The sequence below is a fragment of the Callionymus lyra genome, chromosome 12, assembly GCF_982586985.1.
Source record: "Callionymus lyra chromosome 12, fCalLyr1.hap1.1, whole genome shotgun sequence".
In the NCBI taxonomy this organism is placed as follows: Eukaryota; Metazoa; Chordata; class Actinopteri; order Syngnathiformes; family Callionymidae; genus Callionymus; species Callionymus lyra.
The window spans coordinates 8,527,783-8,548,987 of record NC_141829.1 but is presented as its reverse complement, the minus strand read 5'-3'; the positions used below and the strand labels follow the sequence as shown (position 1 = coordinate 8,548,987).

Genomic DNA, 21,205 nt, shown 5'->3' with positions numbered 1-21,205 from the left:
TGAGGCGCAGGAGGAATTCTGGACAGATGGTCGGGCAGCGGAGAGGATGTGAGTCGGAATATCAGATTACAGAAACCAGAGCGAGATCTGAAGGGCTTCAGAGGGTGGGTGAATGTGTTGATCTGACAAGCCTCGTCCATTTACCAGCCTTTGGCTACGACAAAAGGTGATAACGCTCACCGGGCTGGAGTCAAAGTCGACGATGGAACAACAAAAAATGGTCCAACATGTGTGGAGGTGTGACGAAAGATACCCTTTAGAGAAGACCTTGCAAAAGATCTAACCATGGATTTATTATTTTTGATGTTTATTTGAATACTTAAAAGCCTCCAAACTACATTTTCCTGACAAACTCACATGTTGGAGCTGCATCTCTGGCGCGTCTCCCGTTAGCGTTTAAAGAGGCTCAATTGTGTGTTTTCATGGTTTTGAAGTAAAAACACTGTTTTGGATGAGTTTATAGTTTAAATTATTATTTTTACATTTATATTAGCTATAGTGTTTCACTTGTTTTCATTATATTTCCTTCGATGTATTTTTTATAGATCAACTAATGTCAAACTTTAACTCTTCTGACTCACAAGTTTCAAATGTTGAAGTCATTCTCTCCAAGATGCAGTAAGTCCCTCATCGTGACCATGTTTTGAACTTATTACTTTATAAAGTTGCTCTGAAATCTGGGCAAACGAGAGGTTACGAGAGTCCATTATGACATAATAATGGCTTCACTCCTTCTCTAGGCAGCTGTAATCCCGCCCCGCTTTGTTTATACAATGAGTCCCTTGCAGCTGGAGACGTCTGGGGTTGATTACACGCAGTGACAAACCTCGATGATTGACCAATCGCACAGGAGTGGGTGTGGTCACGGTAAACAAGAAAAAAAATCCAAAAAAACAAAGGGTTTTCAGTGGGCGGGGCTTAAGATCATTTTCTCATGTGAATATTTCAATTAAATGAGAGTTTTGTACAAACAGACACTGATGATACAATAGAGTCCAACATCTATTTTAGATACACTTAAATCTACATGTTAGTTTTTCCTGTAACTTCCCTCAGCATTTTTATTTGTTTAATCTTCCACGTTCGATTCCATCCCAGTGCATCCCTCTCTCCTTGCCAGGAAGCAGCACATCAATAGCTTTCTTCCAGAGACTGCCTTGCTCATGTGCAGCAGAGTGGAAGCTCTTGACAAGGGCAGAATCTCCCCTGGGGTTCCGGGGAAAAAAAGGGCACCAACCTGAACCCCACGCAGTCTTTCCAAGCACACATGAATCATTTCCTGTGTGTAAGAACGTGTCCTTGAGTCCTACCCTGCTGTTCTGCCCCTACTGTAGATGCTATTGAAAAAACTCCCAGTGAGTTCTCGTCTGATACTGTATATAGTCACCTTCAAAAGTGACCTTCAAAAGTCGGTAGTGATGAAACTCACCTGTTTGACATCGTATGCGAAGAGCACATACTTCAGGTCGGGGGAAACGGAATATTTTGCCACGTTGAAATTTACCTGGAAGAGACGGAAAATACAAGTTAAAGTGGCTTACGAAACAAAGTAAAACAATATATTTATTAATCAAATATAAGTTTTGTGCATGTGTGCATGTTTGTGTGTTTGTGTGTGTATGTGCGCCTGAGCTTATTGTCTTATAGACTCCCAAAAGTCCCAACAAAATGTCTTGAAATTAGGATTTAGCTTAGTGACCACTAAATGAAGGTTTTATTAGAAAAGGTTCTTCCATCAAGTCAAGGGAAAGGGTCATAAATCCAATTCCGAAGAAATAAAAATTATATTTAATACATATTTTTCTTGAAAAGGATGCTTCCATCTAAGTTTTAAGGGCCATAATGCCTGAATTTAATATTACTTTGGGGGTTTAATAGGTTACTAAAAGTCCTTTTTGTCATCCTTTTTCATTTATACGTCACTTAATTCTATTCAATATTTTATTACCTCACCCGTTTTTCTTCAGTCAATTTCTAAAGAAAACCTACAGACTACTGACTTACCAGGGCTACGCCCGTCATTTCAGGTAGTCGTAATGTCATGTTTGCTATGTTTTAGTTTATGTTTGCATGTTTCCTGTTTTCTATTGTGTTGATCCCTTGACAGGCAGGTGTTCATGGTTGGAGATGATAAATTGGAAGGTTCTTCTAACTGATGAGAAGCATCTCTACCCGGATGTATACGCCAGAGTGTATCTCAAATCAAGCACTTCTGCACTTAATATTTCGAGTGCACGAGTGCGTTCCAATGACCAGTGTGCGAAAATGTAGTGGGCAATGAGCACTCAATTGGTGCCATCAGACTGTCAGAAAATTGAGTGTGGATCGATGGACACTTTCCACCGTCAACGGCCGCCATCTTAGTGACGTAGATGACGCTAAACTAAAGCTACGTCACTGACGACGCGTCTATGGAGCAGATACTGACGTAAATGTCTCGAGAAAACACTAAATATACGACAACACAACACAACAACAGTAATAACACAATGGAACACAACTTAATCATTTGTTTCAATTGGTGAAAAGTGCTGTCAAGTGTCGGTGATAGTGTTTCAACGACTGGTTACAATAAGAGTTAAAAAGTAGTAGAAAAACTGTCGAGTCATGACGTAGATGGCGCTACGTCTAGAGCTACATCGCTAAACCAGAGCTACGTCACTGACGACACATCTTCGGTGCAGATACCGACGTTAATGTCTCGAAAAAAACGCTAATTTTATCACAAAACAACAGTAAAAACACAATGAAACGCAACCTAATAACTTATTTCGATTGCTGTCTAGTCATTTCCAGTAAGTGCGTTGCGGCAGTGTTTGAGTTGAGGTAGTAGTACGCTGTCGGAATTTGTACACTGCTTTACAGTACACTATCTTAAAGTGTACTGTTAAGCATTGAAGTGCCTGATTTGAGACAAAGCAAAAGAGAAATGTTTGTGCCAACTGTAAAAAGCATGATGCTAATGCTACAAAAAGCCACTTATATATTATATGTTCTAAGTATTTTTATCTGAATATTTGTACTTCAGTATGTCAGAAGCCTCTGAGAATAAAGTGTTTAACTTGCTGCATCTACTTACAAACGTTGTGTTCATCAGGACCATCTCCGTCTCGTTGGTGACGATGTTAAACTTGATGACGTGGCCATCGCTGTTCCTGTAGATAACTTCAGAATCTGGAGGGAGAAACAAAAGACAAAACTTTCACTTGACGTCCTTTTTGAATCTCCAAGTGCTGATGAAAGAAACTCCGGAGCGACGCCGGAGAAAGTGGGACTCATTTAATCTGCAGATGCCAGGATCCTCATTGTGTGATTAAATTAGATTCAATGGACACAAAAGACAAGCGAACACACTTGAGTTTTTTGATGTGATTAAATGTGGGAATCAAATTGGATTTCACCGTCAGACAAACACAAAGCAAAGACATAAGCCTGTTTCTTTATCTGTCGCGAACACAACACGTTGTGTGTTTTCTTGAGGGGAGAGAATATGTGACAGCTGCCAGGGAATGTTCTCTGCCTACTCAAAACAAAACAAATGTTAAAGCCAATGCAATGATATTGTGACACACATACCACCATTCTGTTGCATTTTATATAAATGTCGTGACATCAGTTTTAAGCCAATCTAAGCAATAGATGATCCATAGATATCAGCGGTAAATGCAACAGCTATTTTGGTCAATATACATTTTTTTTTAAATTGTTTTTCATTTTAATATAACCTCTAAAATAAAATATTCTTACTTTTCCAGTAATGTATACGAATGCCCAGGGGTGACATAAGCGTCGTTTTTTTCTTCAAATCTTTAGATACTTTGTGATATTCGTATCTCATTAAATTCGTATCTCAGTACAAGATCAATATTGACTTTGCTGTCACCGATATTCGGAAACAGTGTGAAAACTAAGTCATAAAAAAAAAAATACTTCGCCATCAATACATTATAATATCACTGGTCCTTTCAAGTTAAGTGCCGATAACTGCTGCGAAAAAGCGATGTGAATTAAAAGAATTATGGGATATGAACATCACAAGATACGAGTATCAGGACATAAGAGTATCTCGAGATAAAAGGATATGACATTCATGTAACCATGCAAAAGTGAACATAAGAAATTTATATATATATATATATTTTTTAAACATACTGTACTTTATAAATGCTTCTTTTTAAAGACAAAATGCTCAAAAGAGATTGTCATACTTATTACATGAAAAACATTTTGTTCAGACTCCAAAAGTAGTGTATTCAAGTCTAATTTCAGTTGTTTTTTGTCATTCTACTTTATGTAGAAATATGTGGCTTGTTTTATGTATCTTTAAGCTGCTGTCTTACCTGTCTTTGCACCTTTCAGCCAAATTATGTGATTTTGAGTTGAATTGTGCTGGGCGCCCCTGGGGGTCCCCATAGCTGCACTATTTTTACTCTTCAAAATGCCTGGTGGTTCATCCAGAGAAACCGTTGGCAGAGAGAAGAGCTGTTTAGTGTCAAGCTCAAGTTTTAAGAAGCATCTTTGCCCGTAAACATTGCAGAAACACGTCAACTGTTTCAGAGATTTTCCTGTCTCTTCATTGACTGCACAAAAAAAACATGAATCCAAAAATAAATTTTGTTGACACGCATGTGTCACATCCATCACATAACATTCAACGTAAACATCTCATTACATTTCAAAGAAAGTTGGTGGAAAAAAAAAAACATTTTGGTTTTGTTTCAAACTTACTTTTTGCTAAAACACAGCTATGCAATTTAACTTACAATTTAGATTTTTCTTTTTTTTTTGATAATTGGTTTGATTATTACTTTCACAGTAAAACTCTACCTGGACACTCACTTGACCACAGCAACTACTTTATAGCAGTAGATCAGAGATGGCGGTTGCATTCATTTTCGGTCAAGACTAAAGTACTAAAAGTACCAACAAGATCCATTCTCTTTTTATGCAATTTCATTGTTGAAACCGAAAGGAGGAGCCAGAAACCATGTAATTTCTGCTTAAAAATACTCCCACAGATAATGTACCTGGTCCATGCTAAAGACTGCGCTAGTTGGTTCTACAATTGGCTCAACTAGTCAGTACATTTCAAGCCCATCGTGTCAGAATTAGGTATTTAAAAATTATTTTAAGCTCCGCCCACTGAAAAACACGTTGTTTTTCTGGAGATTCAATCTTGTTTACCATAACCTCATCCACTCTGCTGTGATTGGTCAAGAGGTTCGATCATTTGTCACCGCACGTCATCGATCTCAGAAGTCTCCACCTCCAAGGGACTCGTTGTATAAACAAAGCTGGGCGTGATTACAGCTGGCTGGAGGAGGAGTGAAGCCATTATTACGTCATAATGGACTCTCGTAACCTCTCGTTCGCCCAGATTTCAGAGCAACCTTATAAAGTAATAAGTTCAAAACATGGTCATGATGAGGGACTTACTGCATCTTGGAGAGGAAGACTTCAATATTTAAAATGTGTGTGTGAGTCAGGAGAGTTTTCACATTATTGGCCCTTTAGGGACATAAAATGTTCCCCATAGCGAAGCGTGTCCAGCAGGAGATTCATTTCTTTGATTGATAAAATCCGACTAAAGGGGATTTATTCTTAAAATTAGGTATGCAATGAAAGGAAAGATTTCAGACACAAAGTGCATATTAACAAAAGCAACTTGGCACCAATATTGACTTCGCCAAAGCCCGACAGAAAAGAAAGATTGTGATTTGTTTCGGAACAATATCTGCTGAGCTGTAATCAACAATACTTATTTGTGCTCCGATGTTTCAACAAATCAGTCAAACCTTTTTTTTATCAAGAGATTTATTGTTATGGAGGTTTGGCAGCGAAACGCTTGAAGATTCACCGGCGTGTGTCGCGGGCGAAGCGTTTAAAGAGGCATGACAGAAGCAGCCGCTGCCAGAGGGCTTACTTCGCCGCCTCTCCTGCGTTAATTCAATCCTCCACTTCTGTTGTCTGCCCTGACACAATTCAGAAACGCCAGTGAAACAACAACAAAAGTCATTGTTTATTCAAGAGGACGTGTTCAGTAAAGCAGTTGAAAGTCATGGATCACATTTCGCTTCACTCTTAAACTTGCGCAGTTGAACTTTTGTCAAGGATCACGTCTGGTCCCTTCTCGTCAGTTTTATTTTGATATTCTAATATCGCACTCTCCTTCTCACTTTTCCCTCTCTCCTGGTAGACACCGAGCCGTTTGTCCACCGAGGAGCGTCGGAGGCGTGAGGTTATGTCTGGGTCTCTGAGGTTATTCAGAGTGGAAGGGAAGCGATGCAGTGATGAGCAGCTTTACAATCCAGCACAGCTGTCTCTGTAGAAATCTCACGCTTAATCCTGAAAAGCAGTCGTTTCTGAGGAATCCTCTCATCCCGGCGTTAGTAATTGCATGTGCACTCCTTCACAAATAGACTCTACAAAATAAGAACATGATTCTGAAATTTAAAGGAAACAATTTTGACTAGAAATCACTAAAAAAGCAAAAATCCAAAAAACAATTGAGAGCTAATTCGGTCAAGAACTATAGTTGGGGACAATGACTCAAATAATGATTCATTCATTTGTTGACTAAAAAGATTAACAATGGGTGAGGATTTTTGTTAATCCTTGCATTCCTGATTGTAAATACTTTATACAATCTCCAATTCGCTTTCATTTTGCTCCGACAAAATGGGTACTAGGCAGCTTCAAACATTACAAGCATCTTCATTGTTGTGCCTGAACGACATAGTTTATATTGCTTGTGTCTGTGAAGGTTCACACTCTCACAAACACACTATACTATACTTGACTTATTTTATATTTATTATTTTTTTATGAAAAATTGCTTAATTGCTGTGGCTAATTGGAAAATATAACAATTTCATCAATAAAGTTCAATAAAGTTCTATAAACTTCATAAACTTATTTTCTACTCACCCTCATGTTGACTAAAGGTTGGGATTATTTTCGGACTTTTAAGAGCTGTAGTCAAAAATGTATGTCCACGCTAATGTAGCGACTGGAGCTCAGTTGTCTTCGTCTTAATCTACGTCCAAAAAGACACTTAAAAACATCCGAATACCTCCATACTGTTCGTCTGTAATTGAAGCCTCGACATGAGAAATTGTTCAGAAAATCCTCAACACAAGTTTGTATTCTAAGCCTGTTTTTTAGGCGGATGCTGCTAGGCTAGCTGCTAGGCTAGCTGCTAGGCTAGGGCGGCATTCTACACAGACAGGAAGTACTCTGGGTAAATATCAAGTGTAGACAGTAGAATAGAATTTCGAAAAAAAAAAAAAGCTTGTTTGCAACAGGAAAATATGAAAAACATGAACTACTTGGATTCTCACCATGATCTGTGTTGTTACCCATACATCAGTACAAACTAATGTTTATGTTTCAGTCTGTTAAGTGTGATTCAGCGCCCGATTTTCACGCAAAGTTATCGTTAATTGATTGTGAACATGGAAGGTTTCTTCCATCTCCATCAGGGGAACGACTGTTTTATAGCAAATTATTGTCTTTATTGTCCAGGGCATGACTTTTCACGGCCCTAAACTGAGGAGGCATATTCGTATAATAGTCAAAAGATTTATTCTGACACTGGATAAAAGGGTATAAAACAGTATAATAAAGTCAATGAATTCCGTGTTAATGACAGTTTAATGTTCGCTAATGACTTCGGGGGAAGTGGCTGCATTAAAAGGCTCTGTCTTTTACTTACACTTAAAATGTTATTATTTAAATAAACAAGGAGGTTGAGAGGTTGAAATAACAACATTAACTCATGAGGTATTCTTTATAATCCATCATAATGTGTTCATCAAGGTGTCAAGAGCCATAATGTCACCAACCTCTCCAAAAACAATACCAAGATCTGAGAGAAAGAAAGTCTCTCTGGCGCAAAACCAGAAGAAAATACAGACAGAATACTTTCAAGACCTGCTAAAAGGAATTCTATCATTTGCGATGGTATTTCAAGTACAAAAGCCTTCGCTCGTTTCAGTCCAGAGACGCAATTGAATCAACTCAACTTCGAGGAGACTCCCGACCATTTGTGTCATCACTAGTTGTACGTTAGTCGGAGTAATCGTCCGATTCTAAAACTTATACCCAGTCGGAATCCCGCGAGAGTCTACGAAAACATTTACCGTATCAGCAATAATGACTTCCATTTAGATTCGACTCTCACGCTCATAAAGCTGGGCTCACACCTCAAAGAGAAACATTAGCATTTCGCAGCGATAAAGAGGAGGAAGTGGTCCTGTGATCTTTAAAACATTACTGCGGGTCTCGGTACTTGTATTCTTAAATAATGGAATTTCTGAAGCTGAAAAAGAACAAGCGAGGACTCTGATGTATAAGTAATGTCCTACGTCTGTAACCTGATGAATAATGAAATCGGCCTTCTCTCTCTTTTTTCTTTTTTTTTTTTTTCTGAAGCAGCTTAGCGCTGCACTTTATTGGACTTGGCAGATTAAATAATGGTCACCAGGCGTGTCACACGTGCCAACACCGAAGCGAGTGTGTGTGTGTGTGAGTGAGACGAACAGCTTGCTGGAGTCAAGGTGTGACGAGAGTTTGTGATGAATTTATTCATGAGTGCTACTGTTTTCAAAGAGTGTTGAACGAGCCGAACATTGGATGGACAAACATTTTGTAATTAGTCCGTTTTCCTATAAAGAAATTAATAGGAAAAAAGCTAATTCTTACCCGTTTATTTTCTATCCAGAATACAAATAAGTAAGTAAGTATGTTATTTTTTGTAAAGCGCCTTTCTCAGAATTTAAAAATCGATCCTGAAAGAAACGTTTTAAGGATCGGGGAAATGTGAGTTCTTCTACTAGAGCGGCTCGAAATTTTCGCTGTGGTGTTTTGTATTAGCTGCAGGCATATAACAAGAAAAGTATTTTAGTTCTTATTAAATTCAGTCATTTTCCTCAAGAATAAAAATACATTTGGTTTCCATGAACCTGAAGGTCTCAGTGGAGATTATGTGAACAGAAAATGAAGGATCTAGAATTTGTAATTTCACTTCTGAAACCACTAAGTAACAACATAAATAGTCAATCGGAACAGAATCATCGCTACATCAGTTACACTTCAAATATTCCCTCATAGACTCCCAAAGTGCTCGTCAAAATGTCTTGACAACTATTGTCGACTGCTGAACCCTGAGTGAGGGTTCTAGGGGCGGGGGGAGCATAACTAGATCAGAGCAAGGGAGAAATGTCCAATTTTGCTGAGAAGAAAAACATATTTAAAACATATTTGTAAGATACTTTTCTTGAACTTACTCTCATCTGTCTTTATTTGGTTTCTCAATATATTTTTTTATGTTGTCCTCATCCATCATTTATATGTTTGCTATTTATATTTAAGACATTTTTATTGTGTTCCTTTTATCTGATACATCTGGTGTTTCCTGCTGGGAAACACCAGATGTATCAGATATTTAATGTGTTTACCTGAAGACTACATTTTTTTTCAGGTGTGTTTTTGATCTTACAGCATGGAAAAATACCAACTTTAAGTGCAAGTAATGTGTTAATTTAAGTGTCTCTTAAAGTGGTCTTGGACCTTTATTGTATCATCACTGTGTGTCTTTTTGTACAAAACTCTCTTTTCATTGAAATATTGACATTAGAAATTTTTGGAACAAAAATCTACAGAAGGAATTATGTTGTTCTGTAAATGAAATCTTGTTTATCATAACCACGCCCACTCTGCTGTGTTTGGTCAAACATTGAGGTTTGTCACCCCACATCATCAACCCTGGAAATCCCCACATCCAAGGGACTTGTTGTACAACCAAAGCGGGCTGTGAGCACAGCTGGCATAATTGAATCCGCTCTCGTAACCTCTCGTTCGCCCAGATTTCAGACAAACTTTATAAAGCAATAAGTTCAAAACATGGTCATGATGAGGAACTTACTGCATCTTGGAGAGAAAGATTTAAATATTTCAAATGTGAGTCAGGAGGGTTGAAGTTTGACATTAGTTGATCTATGAGAAAACTAAAAAGACATCGAAGGAAATATAATGACAACTAGTGAACCACCAGCTGATAAAAAACGTAAAAATAATAACTTTGATTAAAATTTATAATAAATCAACTTATCCAAAACGATGTATTTACTTTAAGAAAAACAACAGGAAAACACACAATTGAGCCTCTTTAAACGCTAACGGGACAAGCTCCAGAAATACAATATGCATGCCTCCAGCTGAATTATTGAGCCCAAGTTGCATAAGCCCGGATGCTGCATCTGCAGTCCCTGAGGTTTCCACGACTGTCACAGCTGGTCCAAGTCAAATCTGCGACTCTAGCTAAAGATAGTTGCACAGCTTCTCGACCGTGATCAAGACGAAGAAGCTACATATTGTAATTCCTGCAGTCGGTGTAGGGGTTTTTGACGGATCCTTGTAATCATGCGAGAAAAGTCGCCTCTGGTTTTTGTCTGGATTCATGGCTGCGACTGTTTTGCGGGGAAACACGTTAAACCAGGCGTCCAAAGATCAATCACTGCAATGTAACAAATGGACTTAACTAATGTACACCTTAAGGTTTCTTATCATAAAAGTACTCTACAACATTATTTATATCAATAATAAATCATCCTCTGAATCAGGAACTTATCTTTTATTTACTTATCTCACTACTTCTCCTCGGTGAGCTTCTGAAAACTTTTTTGCCTCTTAAAAGTTCTTGTCAGATGAAAATAATGATAAAGGGAATTTGATTTATTCGCCCTGATTTCACATCGAAACTCTATTAATGTTGAAAACTTTTCAGTGAAGAAGTCTAAATTGAATTAGTTGTTGAGACAAAGGTCAAACAATTCAGTTGGTTCTCAATAAAACATGACCTCGTTTGTTGATTTAAATACCTTCAGGTTTACAACGAGACTGTCTGAATAATATGTTTATGAAACTCATTTATGTATTAAAATTTGTCCTCTTATATTTAAAACATAATTACACCTTTCAATTATTGTTTTTTGACTCTCCTGATCATTATTTTTCCCTATCAGGCAGATCAACAATTTTGAGACGCACATCAGGTCAGAATAAGACACAGATCGGTCACTAAAGCAAAAATAGCAACTACTATATTTTCAACTATAGGACAGAGTTAAACTCCTTTTAATTGTCCTTAAACCGACAGAGCCCAATAATCATATGTGGCCTGTGTATGAATTTTGGTTACTGACCTTGAACAAGTTTAGTTCAACAAAATCTAGTTTAACAAAATCTGTCAAAAAATGTTTTAACCATTAAGTCACACTGCAAGGCGCTGTGGTATTACTCAGAGAAGCCTGTAGTATAATGTTGCGAGGCATCGTAGTATTTCTCCGCCAGGCTTTGTGGTTTTACGCCGCGAAGGTCCATAGTATTCGAAGCGCCATAGTATTACTCCCGGAGGCGCCATAGTATTTCTCCAGGAAGCATCTTGATATAACCCTAACGTGGCGTGGTATTATTCCATGAGGCCCCACTGTATTACTCTGAAAAGCATTGTAGTATTACTCCTTGAATCACCATTGTATTACTCTGCAATGCATCTTGGTATAACCCTGAGGCGGCGTGGTATAACTCTGTGAGGTGCTTTGGTATTACTCCGCAAAGCACTAGTAGTATTGCGCCGCTGTATTACTCTTGAAAAATAATTGTGGTATTAACCTAGGCGCCATGGTGTAACTCAGCAAAGTTCTGTAGTTTTACTCTGCGAGGCATCTCTGTTTTACTTATAAAAAGCATCGTAGTATTACTCCTCAAAGCGCCATAATATAACGCTGGAAGCTTCAATGTATTACTCTGCGAAGCATCTTGGTTTAACTCTAAGGCGCAGTCGTATTACTCCATGAAGTCCTGAGGTATTACTCCGCAAAGCGCTGTTCTATTACTCTATTATTACTTATTAAAAAATAAACATTTTGGTACTACCAAGAGAAGCTGTTGTATTACTCTGGGAAGCACTTATTATTAGTACATGAGGTACTGCGGTATTACCGCTAGAAGACACTGTATTACTCCGCAAAAAAGCTTTGTCGTATTACCGCAAGGCGCCGTTGTTTTCACTCAGAAATAAACATCATGGTATTGCCGTACAGTGCTGTAGTAGTTCTATAGTGTATGGCGCAGTAAACAGCTTTGCTTTAGATCAGGCTGTGTATTATTCAATCTCTTCACAGTCCATTTATCTCTCTATGCACATCAAAACCCACACGATCCTCAACTATACGCTCTCTAATAGCATGTAGCATTGGAAAATAGTCGGATCAATAGTTCAAAAGTACGTTAATGCTAACTTAAATCTGGTGATTAGCCTGATTCGGTGTATCTTGGCACTAATGACAAGTAGAAATATAATACTTTTTTTTTGTTTAATGATTCCGAGATTAGATTCCAATGTTTGAAGAATAACAACCATAGTACGAAACTGTCTCCGTCCACTAAAGCCTGGCAGAGTCCATCATTTAAATAAATCAGCAGGGAAGTCAGAAATAAAGAGGAAGCGAATGTAAACGACACGAACCACCGCCGCGTTAATGAGGGACCATCTCTTCGGGGTTATGTAAAGACTGTAACTTTGGTTGTAAACAAACTGGTGGAACTTTTTTTTTTTTTTCCCTGCCGTCTCCTCGGTTACATGAAAGCAAAAAATAGCGTTCAGCAGTTATTTATGTGGGCCACTGCAGTGTTCTGCTGAATGATTCATCTGGATAAAATTAGAAAGCGATGGCGGCGGCGGCGGCGCCCCCGAACCACGCGCACACCTCTGCAGCCAAGCACGGAAGATCGGGCTCTCCAGCGAGCGAGTCGGCATCGAGCGAGAAGATATGAATCATCGTCACGTGTGTGTCATCGGATTAGAGCGCGACGACTCGCCTCCTTCGCCGAAGTCATCCGTAAACATTCCATTAATTTATCTAATTAACAAGCGATCTTGAGTCACACCGTGTTCAGTGAGTCGCACGCTTGGAAACACAGTCATAAACTGCACTCGTTAACCATCACGATCTTCTGGAACCCATTTCTTAAACAATAACTTTTTAGCGATCTACACTTTTTCAGTACCTCAGGGATGAAGTCCCATCTTCCCCCCCCTCTGGTTCATTTTCCCATCAGCACTTGCGGCGTTCTGTAAAGTCAGCAAGCTATGTCGGTAACCCCGAAGCTTCCCTGGTGGTTACCACGGGAACACTTCCATTATCCTCAAGGTCCTTCATCAGCAGGTCACCCCGTCTGCACTCGCAGCTGCATCGTGTTGGCGGCGAGAGGTTCTGTTCAAGTGGAGGAATGACCTCTGCGATAGCTTGAATTAGGAAGTCATCGAAAGGGTACGTTTTGGAAAATCCTACGTGTAGGAATATATATCGTATTTTAAAAAAAAGCATAAAACATAAAACTTATTTTTGAGGGACACTTTAAACCTACATTGTAAGTAAAAATATTGTTAGTAAAGTATGAATAATTGGTAAATGCTCTCTTCACCACAGACCAACTTTATTTTCTGACCTCAGGCATAAACTACTATATACTTTTTTTTTTTTCTTGTTCCCCTGGAGTAGTACAAGATGCACATCGCCTCAAGCATTGTTGATTATTTTCAAACGTTTAATGTTTGAAACGTTTTCCTGTCATCAAAAAAAAAAATCATATTAGAAGTTCATTCATTTATTTCTCTGCTTTATCCCTTATGGGGGTCGTGGGCAGTCTATTCCAGTTTAATTGGGCAAGAGGCAGGGGACACCCTGGACAGGACACCAGTCTGTCACAGGGCAAACAAAGACAGACAACCATTCACGCACTCATACCTTTTTCCCAATTTCCCCAAGTTCTCAATCAACCTCTGAGTGTTTTTTGGACTGTGGGAGGAAACCGGAGTTCCCGGAGTAAACCTGACGTAACACTGGGAGAACAAACAAAATCCACACAGAAAGGTAACCAGCAACCTTCTTTCAAGTTATAGGATTAAATTGGACAAAATTGCTACCATTACTTTTACCCACAAGCTAAGCTAACGTCTACACAATTCCCTTCGCTTTACATTAGAGTTAAAAAATACACATATTTTAACACTGTATGTATCCGTTTTAGTTACGAACCCAACTTTATTTATTTAAAAATCATTGTGTTTGGAACTTGCCTGTTTGAGACCTTAGGTTTAATTCATAAAATCTGCTATTATTGATTGAACTTCATAGAAACAGTGTCTTTGTAATAACCAGAACATGTAATATGAAAAACTTCTTAAGAGCATGAACTCAAAAATAAATGAAATGTCATTTTGTTTTTCAAATGAAACTTTTTAACCTTTAATGAAAATATCTTATAAATAAATAAGTTGTTATTCTAACTCATGTTTTTTTGTCTATATTATCTTACAAAAGGAAAGCGCTTGTATTGTATTGGATGTCCTTGCTTCTTTTCATTTAATCTGCTTATTAAAGTCATAAGATAAGCTTGTTTTCTTTTCAAAAAATTCTATTATCTCTTCAAAAAGTTGTTCCAAAGACGTAAGACGCATTTTGTGTGACCTTTACAAACTCAATTAACCCTCTGGTCTATGATATACGATTGATGGCGTGAAATTAAAAAAAAAAAATCACATTAAACAAATTTTAGCATCCTGTTTGAAAGGAGTAGATCGCGATCGCAACCCTGTGAACTCGAGAGCCTTAAAAGAAGTGTACGTCGGCACAAATAAAGTACACGTAAATCTGTGATGGTCGCACTCATGAAAACATCATCTTCGCTTGAGAGTGAAAGCGAAAGATGTGTTTGTCATGCTTCCTGCTGATGGAAAAACCTCCAACTGAGCAGAACAGATTTAAGTTTTTGGGTCGTACAGAACTTCCATCTGGCACAATGAAGTATAAAGAAGTACATAAGTACTTCAAGTGAATTGGAAGCCACAAAAAGTATGTTTTCTTATTGTTTCTGTGTTGCATAAAACCGACACATTTACAACTTGTTTCCTTTGAGTCGAGATGTGGAAGTTTTTCATCAAAATTTCTGTGCTTAGCAAAAAAAAAAAGAAGCCATTAAGAGCATGAGGTTGTCATGCGGGCGCTACTTAAGAGTTCACGCAAAGGTCGCGTCTCTTCCGTGCGAAGAGGAAACGCCGTCCTTGATGCTTCGGCGACAGATGAGATCATCCGTTCTGCACCGGAGGTGCAGCGAAGATGATGATGATGAAGTTTACCACCAACGTTTCCCCTTCGATTCAGCCACTTACCACGGCCCACGCCGCTGCAAATCCCATTACCGTGGAGCGGCCATTTTCCCCGACACGTTTACCTCTGAATTATGACAGTTGTCTTTGCAACCCTAAACAATCCCTTTAGTTTTCACAAAGATCTACGTTATTTTGGCAGGTCCATGAGGAATTTAAAAACAAATATATTTGAAAGATAATGTATTGAATATAATATTACGATGGATACGATGAATATTGAACATTTGAATTTAGTGTTTCAAAAGTTAATACTTTATTTATTATTGTTTATTTATTTATTTATTCCATTGTTATTATATTTTAAGGTTAAATTGTTTTTTTCCAAAATAATTAAAATAATGTAATGTTATATATAGAAAGGTCGAATGCATTATATATCTTTTTTAATAATTGTATTAAAGTATTCAAATATTTTAAAAAGCTTTTTGATATTCTTAAATCCAATAATTCCCCCAAAAATAATTATATTTATGAATTCAATATCTTTTTATTTGTAGCTTTTAAATTAATTGCTAGAATGTTATATGTATAATAGTGTCAACATTAATTATTCATTTTACTCGTAGTGTTTCATATTCTTTTATCAATATTTAAAAAACACTTACATCCAATATTAGCCTTTTAACATTAATATACAAATATTAGTATTCAATATAAATGTATTAGTGACACTATTTTATATTGAATTTAAAAGACTATGAATAAAAAAACTATTGAATTTTAAATTGTTTTCTTTGAATCATTGGGACTAGAAAACCATGACGGTATATGTTTAATTACATTATATAAAAAAAAATACAAATACAAATAGAAATCAACCTTTCTAAAATAGAAACTATTGAATTAAAACACAAATTATTAAAATGATTAAAAACAACAAATAAATAAACACAAAAATAAATCATAAATTGAAAACTTGAAGTTCAACAACTCAATATTCTGATGCCACTAAACACTTCCACATACTACTATCTAAAAGCTGTTTTATTTTGAAAAGCATTAGCCTGTAGGCTCTTGTTTTGGTTACTCAAAAATAAACCGCTAAACTAGGGAATATGACTAAAACACAAACTCTATAAGGCACCATGTTGTTGTGCAGAAACAAGTCCAGGGCATCTGCTGACTCAGCAATACTTAACTATTGTTTTTTACTTGACATACTATTTCATTGTTTTTGCCAGGTCAGTCTGAATCAACATTCAACCATTTTATTTAAAAAAGGACCCATTTTAATCTTAATCCAAGACCTACTAAAACAGATTTTCATATCAACAAGTCATTTCAGATCAGTTGAAGAATCTTGTCGAACCGTTTTTTGGGCGAGTTTGTCTGGGATATCAGTGGAGCAGCTGGAAAGGAAGTCAGTTTGGACACATTTGAAGATTGTTTATTTTAAGAAAAGAAAAGTTGCCACTTTACAAAACGTATCCATGATCCATAAAGCTAATGTATATTGTCCTGAGCATCAGTGAGAATTCAACTCTTGTCTTCAGCTGCGAGGCTAAACCTGGCGGTCGTGTTAAACGCGAAAGCTCCAGGGAAGCTGCCTTGAGGCTCCTGAAAGTACCATTAGTGTCATCAGTTGGCAGAGCGGGTCTGATTAAATGGCGGCGATTGAATTCAGCATTGATTTTCCCGCAGCCTCATATTTCTGCGGCTCCAAACAAAGTCATTAGAGCATCGCAGCCTCGCAGATTCAACTCAAGACTGTTTAACAAGGTAACGTCTGCATGAACTGGAGTTAAATATTTGAGCAGTTGCAGCAGAAAACAGGTTTTTACCCGAGTCGACCTCATCACAACCACTGTCTGCTGTGATTCTGCAGGAGTTTTATTTACTCACGTTATTCCTTACGTTGTTTTATTTTGGTAAATGTTCGCTGACACCATCATGACCATGTTTTGAACTTGTTGCTTTATAAAGTGCATCTGAAATCTGGACAAACAAGATGTTACGAGAGCCCAGTCAACCATTTGCAAGAATGATTGTTACTATATTTTCTCAAAGCTATTACTTAATACACTTAAAACCATTCCACCAATAGTTCAACTGAGTTTTGCAAGTAAAAAAGTTAAAGAAAATACTTTTGGAAGTATATATATACTAGCAACAACAGAATATACTTTGGAATGTAAACAAACAACTTTACATACCTTTAATATTAGCATCAACATCATCAGAGATGTGATCTTTCTTTTTTAACTTTAATCACAATACTTTGTTTTACGTTGAGAAGGAACAGTTTATTAACTAGCATCTATTTAAAGTACAATTCATTTGTTGATTTAAGTGTGTGTTGTTGTTGTAATGTGTGACTCTATTGTATCTTCAGTGTAAGTGTGTTTGTACAAAACTCTCTTTTCATTGAAAAATTGACATAAAAAAAATATCTTAAGCCCCGCCCACTGAAAACACTTTCTGGAGATGAAATCTTGTTGACCACAACCACATCCACTCTGCTGTGATTGAGGTTTGTCACTGCGCATCATCAATCCCGGAAGTCTCCACCTCCAAGGGACTCGTGGTATAAACAAAGTGGGGGGTGATTGCAGCTGGCTGAAGGAGACATTATTGCGTCATAATGGACTCTCGTAACCTCTTGTTCGTCCCAGATTTCAGAGCAACTTTAACGTCACGAGGAGGAACTTACTGCATCTTGGAGATGAAGACTTCAACAATACAACAAGGACATGTCTCATGCTAACCAAGAAAGAAGCAAAAATATGATTTTTTTCCACAAGATCATCTCATAAAGAGTTTGTGTCTTAAGTCATTTTTGCCAGTTTACAGGTTTGTGTACTTGGGTAAACTGGACCAAAACAAGATTATTGACAGATTTAAAAGCCAAAGGCTAATGCTCTTTCTAAAAAAAAACAACAACAAAAAACAAATTAAACACCATTCAGACAGTAATATATAGGAATCAGAATGTTTTTGGAAGCTCTATGACAATCATGGATAGATCTGGTTGATGATCGCACAAGTGTTGGCTCAGCAAATCACTTATCATCTCAATGCAAATTCTTTTTTAGTTATTGGAAAACAAGCATCTAAATATTTGCATTTTAATCAGATACATTTATATTTGAGCTAGAAATACCCAGTGATAAATTTGAAATTCAACTTTAAATATTATGTTTTAAATATGGTATAAATTCAATTAAAATTGGACATTTTTGACATATTAGATTCCGGTAACATTTTTTTCGACGAATCATGTATTATCAATGGTTTCAACTACATTCAAATTATACATACTATAGTTCTCAGAGTCTCTGCTGTCCGTCAAAGCACATGATATCACCGCGATTGTGACAAAATGAGCCATGAAATAAAAAAAGCTTATTTCATCATGGAAAAATAAATAATTAAAGTGGGGCCCTTTTCACAAAACGCACCTTTAAATCATGTCTCCAGGTTATGATGTGAACCAAAAAACCAATTTGTCAGTCAGCAGCCTCCGAATTTCTCATCACACAGTTCCAGAACCGTTCTATTACCTACTGACCCAAGATGTCCGCCGTCTATTCAGGTGACAGGCCTTTTTAAAATCCGCACTCCAACTTGGAATTGGATGGGAGAACGCATCAAGGCTGCAGAGAGGGTTTTTTTTTTTTCTTTTTTTAATTTCATTTTCTTTGATTTATTCTCTCTAAAATGTAAAATGGTTTGACCTTCAAAGGTGATGTAACTAATTAAAAATAAATCCATCTCTGAGTTTTGGATCATCAAAGGAATTTTCCAGGACAGAGATGGGTTCGAACATTTTTTGTTGGTTCATGTTTTACTGTGAGATTAAAAAGAGGCAACAAATGTTTACAAAGATTAAAATAAATATTATTAAAATTGTTTTAGATGTTTTGTATTTCTTTCATGTCCTAATCGTTGTTTGAATATACTTTTTTATAGCATTTATCGATGACTTACATACTTTTTTTCTCAAACTACAGACTTCTAAAGAGACTCCAGCAAGTCAAGCACCATTTCCTGAGTGATATTAACTTTAAAACAGATTTAAAATCATGATTTTCTCAATCTTCTGATGCACTTTTCTCTTACTCAGTACTTGGAAATTACATTTTTCAAAAGTTGACTCTCAACTCCTCAACGCTTTGCAAACTTTCTAGAATGTTTTGGAAGATTTAAGTTAAGATACCTTTTATATATCGTCTCGGTCCGATAAAGATGCTGATCAAAGATGAGTCAGAAGGGACTCTATGAGAAATCGAAAGGGGATCAAACTTTCACCTCCTCCACCTTGAAACATATTTGAGAAGATAGACTTCTTTTGTCCCTTTTATGAGATATATATTTATATACATAAGGCATTCGTTTGATTTTGGCATATTCATCCTTACATTTTTAATATGTCAAAGTTAAGGAGGCAATAATCTTTTAATGAATTTAGATACTCATGACAACGTTTTTCTTTTTAAAATTAATAATTACTTTATAAAAACTATGAATTACATTAAAATAAAATTGAAACACTTAAACATATTAAAACATATAAAGCAGAAGCAATAAAAAGTGGATAAACTGGCAGAAAAGTTGGTGAAAAATAAAATAAAATCAGTTTTTTTAAAGAGCTTGTAGTTGAATTTTAAAAGTGGAAATGTAAAAATGAAAGTCTCAGAACCATGTAAGAAATAATCTACAAGATAACTGTATTTGTTTTCAATTATTTTTGAGTTTAATGAAACAAAACATATTTATCTATTAATAAATGTAAACTGAAGTGAAAACCCAACTTCCTGACTCACATATTGTAAATGTTGAAGTCTTCCTCTCCAAGCTGCAGTAAGTTCCTCATCATGACCATGTTTTCAACTAATTACTTAAATATAAAGTAAAGTAAAGTTGCTCTAGATTCTGGGCGAACGAGAGGTTACGAGAGCGAAGTCCATTATGATGTAAAAATGGCTTGACTCCTCCTCCAGCCAGCTGGAATCATGCGCCGCTTTGTTTATACAACGAGTCCCTTGGAGGTGGAGACTTCTGGGATTGATGACGCGTGGTGACAAACCTCCATGTTTGACCAAACAAAGAGTGGGTGTGGTTATGGTCAACAAGATTTAATCTCCAGAAAAATAAAGTCTATTCAGTGGGCAGAGCTTACGATGATTTTCTAATGTCAATGTTTCAATGAAAAGAGAGTTTTGTCCAAACACACACTGATGATACAATAGAGTCACACATCACAACAACACACACTTACATCAACATATTAGTTGACCTTCAGTGTGTGGAGTATATTTGTATATATATATATATATATACTGTATATATATGTATAGTCTGAAGCACTAACTCCAACTATCCAAAAACATACAGAAAAGACATTGTGAAACAAAAGGTACAGATAATGCCTGAACTTAAATATTCTTTGCAGGTCAAATATGTAACTAAGTTTTTTTTTAATTCCAAGGGGAATTGTGTGCAGCGTTCCATGACTTTCTCGACTTCACTGTCTAGAAGGAGAAGAGAAAGTTAGCAGATTTTTCACAGAGCTATTGTTCCTAAAACACACACTTCTCCCTCAAACCCTGAGTTACAGTTGGAGCGAGCAAAAGCTGCCACTCGGGAGCGAACAGAGAGCGTTTTTCTTCTGTGCTCGGCCTCTGAGCCGTAAACCAGTCGTCGGCATCGACTGCCGACTCCGGCCGCGACCGACGGGTCCGGAGGAGGAAAGACCCGGAACACCTCAGAGACGCTCTGGACATGTGCTGCTATTTCAACCTCCAAGCTTTTGTTTATGAAGAGAAGAGAATGAAACCTGTAGGACGGCGAGCATCAGGCGAGTCTCAGGATTGTCTTCTATTGATTTTTTTTTTCAGAAAGCTCCACGTCCCATTTCACTTTTAACCCTGCTCTACCCTGAGACGGGAACGCCGAGCCAAAGACAGAGGAGATGTGGTTTATGCAGGGCTGGTCGTGCGGAGATAGACGCTGGGGAGATGAAACAGCCTC

General features: G+C 37.2%; 1 protein-coding gene across 2 annotated transcripts in view; it reads right to left on the bottom strand.

The window, feature by feature from the left end:
• Nucleotides 1-21,205, bottom strand: part of dpp10 (dipeptidyl-peptidase 10 (non-functional)) — a 161,188-nt gene that overhangs the window by 37,698 nt on the left and 102,285 nt on the right. For both annotated transcript variants that reach the window (XM_087804827.1, XM_087804826.1), the window contains exons 4-5: nucleotides 3,080-3,174; nucleotides 1,430-1,504 (exon numbers count right to left, since the gene is read on the bottom strand). In XM_087804827.1, the coding sequence (XP_087660953.1) occupies nucleotides 1,430-1,504; nucleotides 3,080-3,174 (170 nt within the window). The remainder of the gene's footprint in view (nucleotides 1-1,429; nucleotides 1,505-3,079; nucleotides 3,175-21,205) is intronic.